The following is a 7,158-nucleotide window of genomic DNA, read 5'->3' on the forward strand; positions in this document are numbered from 1 at the left end:
CGGCTCCGCGCGCCCCGCCCCCAGAGCCCCTTCCGATTGGCCGGAGCTCTGCTTGTGCCCACACTGAAGGCGGGGCCAGCGCCGAGGCCGCGCTCAGCGTGCCTGTGCTCTAGGGACGCTTGGACGGTTTCCCTGGCAACAGAGACACGCCCAGCGCCAAAGTAGTCTCTTACAGCGCTGTCTTGGGGGGGCGGGTACCGGGGATTGAACTCGGGTCCTTTCGCTTGCAAGGCAGGCCACTGAACCGTTGAGCTAAATCCCCGGCCTATTACAGCGCTGTCTTGGAGGCTGTTTCCTTAATAAATATTGAAAGCATTACCATGCTATTGCTAGGCAGCCAGCGCGGAAGCAAAGGTGCGAACCTTTTGTAACTTTCATAGTGCCAAGGTTACAGAGGAACTCTCACTTATGTCTTACTTCTGTGAAGTAATCACGAATTGCCTCATTTTATGGATGATGATGATGTCGAAAAGGCACTCAGATCACTTGACTTGCCCGTGGCCAATATGTGACAAATAAGGAGAGCTCTATTATCTTGTGAGAACTATGGACTTTTTCTAAAAATAAGAATCATTTCCAGTTAATTCCCAACATTCATTCCTTAACTGTTATTTCTACTGAAAAAGTAAAAAAGAGTAATTTAAAAGGGAAGAAAAAGTAAATATTTGGTGGTTGTCTATAATGCATTGGGCAGTGTTCCAAAAGGGATTCAAACAGTAAACCCGCAGGCAAATATTTAGTATGTCAGGTATAAAGGACATTAGGGGGAATTGGGTAAGGGATATTGGGGAGTGTGTGGGGGAAGTCATTATATACAGTGTCCCCAGAAAAGTCTCTGTAATAAGGTGACATTGGAGTCTTACTGGATGAAGTAAGGGAGGGGCCATGAAAGAATCCAGAAGAAGTGTATTCAGGCTCTAGAGTGGCAAGTTCACAGGCTTTGAGTTGAGTATATCCGAAATAGTTGAGGAACAGCAAGAAGGCTAGTGTGGTTGGAAAAGAAAGCAAGGCAGAAAGGAGACCTCCCTGATTGGCGTCAATCTCTGTGCCATTTCAAAGATCTCCTCCCTCCCTATAAAAACCACACATAGACATTGAACCCTGTTTCTTCCAGGCTGTCAGCTCTTTCCCCTGGCCCACTCCTACCCTGAGGAGAGTATCTTTGCTAATAAATGTATGTTTTCATTTCTGCTTCTGTGTGTTCTGCTCAATTATTTGGGATATCAAGAACCTAGCACAGTTACAATCCCAGCATCTCAATGTCTAGTGTTCCACAGTGGGTATCTATTTTTTAAATACTGGTTGAGATGTGGAAAAGTGTGTGCTACTTACTTGCTTCGATTTGTGTTAACAAGGAGATGCAAGGAAGACACATACAGGCACTTGCGTGGAATATATCTGAGGTATAAATAAGAAACTAACATTGATTGCTTCTGAGCAAGGGCACTGAGGAACCAGAAGTCTCTGTGGGATGAGTGGGGAGTTCTTTGGAATGTAAGATGTCTTTTGTATTTGTCATCCATTCTTTGTCTTGCTGTCTTCTCCAACCACACTAGCCTTCAAATCACTTGACTTACAAGACAAAGAGAGCTCTATATCTTGTGAAAACTTTAGACTTTTTTCTTATAATAATAAGCACAGTTTCAGGAGGAATGAAATACATTAGTATGGCCTTTCCCCAACCTCCCCAGCTCACTGCCACAATTTGGTGAGATTGTATTTAGATATAATCCCTGTAAAAATAAAGTTAATTCATCATACTGATGATATTACGATGATTCCCCCTTGGAGACACCTAGAAAAGCCTGAGAGCTGTAACAGCAACTACAATGAACCAAATGGTTGATTAATCCAGCTAAGTCTCAGCACCTGCCCCGATCAGTGACATATGTAAAAATGACTCTGGGCCTCCAGACGTATGCTATAAACCATAAATACATTACTCTCACTCCAGATCTCTGCTAATAAAAAAGCAGACACAACAACTTAAGAGGCTATTTGTCAAGGTATTGAAAACATATAATGGTTAGAGACCCAAACATATTCCTGAAAAATCCCAAGAATTCCATACATTTATAGGACTTCAGAAGTTTTCGACACTAGCATGCATGCAAATTAGACTGAAATATAATACTGCCATCTTGTGGCAGCTATTAGGAATTTTAGATTTTAAAAGTTTTTCCCCATGAGCTAAAGTGTTTGTTTGCCAGCATGCTCTTAGGCTCTCATAAAAACAATTCAAATGAAAAGGGAGACTTGCTATGCTGTTTTGGGGGATGTAAATCAATAGCGTCACTATGCAGATAAAGATGGAGGTTCCTAAAGAAAGTAAAAACAAAAATAGATCGCGATTGGCCAGTACCACTCCTTGGTATATATACCCAAAGGATTTAAAGTGATACCCACATTCCCATGTTTATTGTGGCACAATTCACAATAGCCAAGTTAAGGACTCATCAGATGAATGGAGGAGCCAAATGGAATGATACTCAGCCGAAGAGAATGAAATCATATCACTTGTAAGAAAATGGGTGGAAATGATGTCATCATGATAAGTGAAATGAACCAGATTAAAAAAAAACAAACAAACGTCACATGCTTTCTCTCATATGAAGTATCTGCAAAAAATACGTATAGTATGGAAGCCGAAAGAAGAGTTGGAAAATATAAGAAGGAGAACAGAAAAGGAAGTGAAGGACAAGAGAAGGCAAAAGGCAGAATGGATGTGATCAAAATACATCACAGACATGTAGGAAAGTGCCACAGTGGGACCCCTTATTCTGTATTAGTAGTGTGTGCTAATAAATATGGAGAGCACAGCCCTACTGACCTGTGATTCACCCGAGCAGTGTGGGCGTGTCGTCGCCCATAACAATGGGCGGGTTCAACTGGTTGTCTGACCTGTTGCCTAGCAAAGGTAACCCATAATAGTTGTTATCGTACTTGCGGTTTCCTTCCGGATGTGGGCGGTACTCTCTTGCAGCCCCGCAGCTGGAGAGTATAAAAGGAGAGGTCCTGTACTAAACAGTGCAGTAGTACCATGAGAAGAAGAGTACCTCCGTCTCTCTGTCCTCGTCCTTTCAGGTTTAGGACCTGCTGGCAGGATCCTGACGTCGTGGCTCGCGACAAGTAGCACCCGAACAGGGACCTGAAAGTAGAGGAGGATACGTAATCCCGGACCCAGGTCGAAGGCAGCGACGGTCGGTGCTCGGGAGGACTGACCGCTGCGCCTGATCCTCGCAGTAAGTCTACTGTTCACTTCGCGAAGAAAAAGTGAAAGAAAGTAAGAAAAAAAGTGAATAGAAGGTAGAGAGTGTCAAGTCCGTTGGGAAGATTTTATTAAAAAAAAAGAAAAAAGAAATTCTAGTCAGAGCCTATTGAAGGCACAAGGAGTAAAAGTTAAAAGGGCACAATTAGAGGCCTTTGTTAAGATTCTGGACACAGTTTGTCCATGGCTATATGGTAAGGCAGAAATAAACGCTAAAGTATGGGAGAGAGTTGGAAAACAGTTGAGTAAGGCCCTTGTGGCTGAGCCAGATCGTTTTCCAGAAAGTATCTTTTCTTATTGGGCTTTGTTAAACACCGCTCTCAAAACTCCCACTGAAAAGGAGATCTCGACAAAAAGAAAAAAGAGGACCTTCAAAAGGAAGGCAGAAGAGCAGTGAGTTTTCTTATAAATATTAAAAATGGGAGCAGGCAAGAGTTGCAATGCTTTTTGTACATATGCTTAAAGGTTTATTGTGTGTCAGTGGTGCTGGAGTAGGACACCAGCAATTGTGTAATTTATTAGAATTTGTAGAAATAGTTTGTCCTTGGTTTCCTTTTCTTTGCTTCTGTCTTTCTCTTCCTGTTAATGTCTGAATTGGTAATTCGTGATCGGGATCATTTTGGAGGGAGGGAGGGAGGTCCAGGCAGACGTGCTAGTGGACTCCCCGCCGCAGGGGCCGGAGAGGTCCTTTGCCCCTCTGGTAGGAACTCTGTCTCTCTGTTTATGGGGAGGGAGGTTAATTTTTTCCCTTCCTCAAGACCCTCTGGTCAAAGTGTTGTTCTGGTTTTGGAACAGGAGATTAAGGAGATTCCCTGACAGAGTCCCTGGTTCTTCTTTCGGTTTGGTTTTCATAAGTCTTTGTCTTACATTGTTTGGCTTCTTTTGCTCCAGCCTAGGAGTTGCTCACCCTTCTGCTCTGCGACAGTCAGCTGTTAGTGAAAACTACTTTTAGTAACATTTCTTGTGCATTGTTTTATACTGCGATTATAGGGTTAACTTGCTCTTCTAGGTTAATACTGTTCTATTGGCAGCCAGTCAAATTTTAAGATGTAACAATCTAAAAGCAGAAAAAGGACACTTTAAACTGAAGTTTGTTATAGAAGGTTAATAGTAAATGAGATAGAAAAATATTAGGAAAACTATTAAGTAAGAGTTGTACTTTTAACATGAAAGGTTTTTGTATGTTCCTCTTGTCTTTACCTAAGAATGTAGAGAATGTTTATGGAAATGATTTATAAAACGTTTGCTTGTTGGTTTCAAGTTTGTTATAAAAGGTTTACATTTATAGTCAAGAAGAGTATTCATTCCTTTAACCCTAATTCTACAAGAGATCTCTGTTAGTTTTGATCTGCAAAAATTTTGACTAGTCATACAAAAAGAATTTATAATTCAATTGACCAAAACCATCTGAGTGCACTCGTTAAAATTGTCTTATATGTTTGTCTGTCTTTAGTATTATATGTTTGTGTCTTAAATGTTCAAAGATGTTTGTATGTTTTTCATCAGAATGATGTCAAATGCAAGTGGATTGTTGATTTCTACAACCTGGTTTTATAGGATCAAATAAAAAACTTAAAAGTTGTATTTAATTATCTTTTAAGTTTGGATACGCTCCTGTTGGTGAATAAAGAAGCAGCTGCTCAGAAAATTTATTCTGATCTTTGTTCACTAGTGGGAGCCACCAAAATAATTTTCATAGCCTTATAAAAAGATATACCTTGTTAAATATGTTGTTAAAAATGTCTAATTGGCTATTATCAAAGGTCTGAATTATAAATACATTATTGTTTTTTGTTTTTTGTTTTTTTTCAGCTTTAATTGAATTTATTGGTACATTTTAGAGATACAGTACAGTTACATTCATTGTTGGGATCTTGTACCTCTACATGACAAGTCTTGAGTCTCATTTTTTCCCCTTACCTCTGCCCTCCCTTCACCCCCTCCTCCCCTCCCCATCTACAAACACTTTATTTTCATCTTTTCATTCTCTCACATTTTTTTCTTTTCCCTTTTTACTCTTCCCCTACCCATCCCACCTTTCCTACACCTTTAGCTCCTTTCTTCCCATTTCTAAATGTCAGTAATTTTATTAGAATCTTACGCATTGTTGCAGATTATTTACACCAGGGAAACTATTCCGTATTTACACGTGTCACTTATTTATTTCACTTAGGAGTATATCTTCAATATGTAACCATTTTCCTATGAATGAATCTATTTTCTCATTCTTTATGGCTGAGTAATATTCCATTTTATAGAAAAACCACAACTTCTTTATCCAGTTTCCAACGGATGGGCAAATGGGCTGTTTCCAAGATTTAGCTATTACAAACTGTGCCGCTATAAACATGGGTGCGCATACTTCTCTGTGATACGATTCTTTTAGTTCTCTTGGAAAGATACCCAGCAGAGGGATGGCTGGGTCAAATGGAACCTCTAGTCCCAGCTTTTTGAGGTATCTCCATATTGATTTCCATAGTGGTTGCACTAGTCTGCACTCCCACAAACAATGGAGAAGGGTTCCTTTCTCCCCACAACCCCGCCAACATTTGTTATTGTGTGATTTCTTGATAGCAGCCATTCTTTGTGGGGTGAGGTGGAATCTCAGTGTTGTTTTCATCTGCGTCTCTCGAATGACCAGTGATGTGGAACATTTTTTCAAATATTTTCTTGCTGCTTTTACTTCTTTGTCTGAGAAATGTCTGTTCATTTCGGATGCCCATTTTTGAATTGGGTCTTTATATTTGGGGGGACTGATTGTTTTGAGTTCTTTATATATCCTTGATAATAGTCCTTTGTCTGAGGAACAGCTGGTAAAAATTTTTTCCCACATTGTAGATTGTCTCTTAGTTCTGCTGATGGTTTCTTTTGAAGTACAGAAGCTTTTTAGTAAGATGAGATCCCAGTTGTTGATTCTATCTGCTAGTTCCTGTGCTACTGAGGATTTGTTCATAAAGTCTTTTCCTACACCAATGTCTTCCAGAGTTCTGCCTAACTTACCTTCCAGCAAGTTTAATGTTTCTGTTTTAATATTTAGATCTTTAATCCATTTGGATTTTAATTTAGTGCATGGCGAAAGATAAGGGTCTAATTTTAATCTGTGGCAGGTTGACATCCAATTTTTCCAACACCATTTATTAAAGAGGCTATCTTTCCTCCACTGAGGATGGTCAGCTACTTTGCAAAAGATGAGGTAGTTGAGTACATCTGCATTTGTTTTTGTGTCTTCCAGTCTGTTTCACTGATGTTCAGGCCTATTTCTTTGCCAGTACCATGCTGTTTTTATCACAGTGGCTTTGTAGTATAGTTTCAAATTGGGAATTGTTACACCTGGTGCCATGTGACTGTTGCCTATAATGGCTTTTGCTATTCTAGGTCTCTTGTGGTTCCAAATGAATTTTTGGATTCTTTTTTCTAGTTCTGTGAAATATAGTGTTGGAATTTCAATTGGCATTGCATTGAATATATATAGCAGTTTTGGTAGTATGGCCATTTTCACTATGTTGATTCTTCCTACCCAGGAGAAGGGGATATCTTTCCATTTTTTTATATCCTCTTCAATTTCTTTTTTCAGAGTGCTGTAATTTTCAGTGTAGAGATCTTTTGTTTCTTTTGTTAGATTGATTCCTAAATACTTCATTTTTTTGGATGCTATTGTAAAAGGAATGTTTTCCCTTATTTCTCTCTCCATGTGTCTGTTATTTGTGTATTGATTTTTGGGTATTCACCTTGTATCCAGATGCACTACTGAATCTTTCAATTAAGTCTAGAAGTATATTGGTGGAGTTTTTTGGATCTTCAATACAGAGTATCATATTATCAGCAAATACTGATAGTTTAACTTCTTCCTTTCCTATCTTTATTGCTTTAATTTCTTTCTCTTGTCTAAT

The 7,158-nt window shown here is 39.4% G+C and overlaps 2 protein-coding genes across 6 annotated transcripts in view; both read right to left on the minus strand.

Moving 5' to 3' along the window:
- Elmod2 (ELMO domain containing 2) overlaps positions 1 to 3,124 on the minus strand; it is a 23,902-nt gene extending 20,778 nt beyond the window's left edge. The window contains exons 1-2 of one of the 5 annotated variants that reach the window (XM_010610899.2): positions 2,944 to 3,124; positions 418 to 557 (exon numbers count right to left, since the gene is read on the minus strand). In XM_010610899.2, coding sequence (XP_010609201.1) covers positions 418 to 446 — 29 coding nt within the window. In that variant the 5' untranslated portion in view covers positions 447 to 557; positions 2,944 to 3,124. The other 4 variants (XM_010610903.2, XM_010610901.3, XM_010610904.3 and 1 more) reach the window with 4 other exon arrangements.
- Positions 2,838 to 7,158, minus strand: part of LOC104853104 — a 10,975-nt gene continuing 6,654 nt past the window's right edge. The window contains exons 4-5 of the mRNA XM_033759951.1: positions 3,113 to 3,258; positions 2,838 to 3,020 (exon numbers count right to left, since the gene is read on the minus strand). Coding sequence (XP_033615842.1) covers positions 2,838 to 3,020; positions 3,113 to 3,258 — 329 coding nt within the window. The remainder of the gene's footprint in view (positions 3,021 to 3,112; positions 3,259 to 7,158) is intronic.

This window comes from Fukomys damarensis, unplaced genomic scaffold, assembly GCF_012274545.1.
Source record: "Fukomys damarensis isolate Sample0158 unplaced genomic scaffold, DMR_v1.0_HiC HiC_scaffold_38, whole genome shotgun sequence".
Classification (NCBI taxonomy): Eukaryota; Metazoa; Chordata; class Mammalia; order Rodentia; family Bathyergidae; genus Fukomys; species Fukomys damarensis.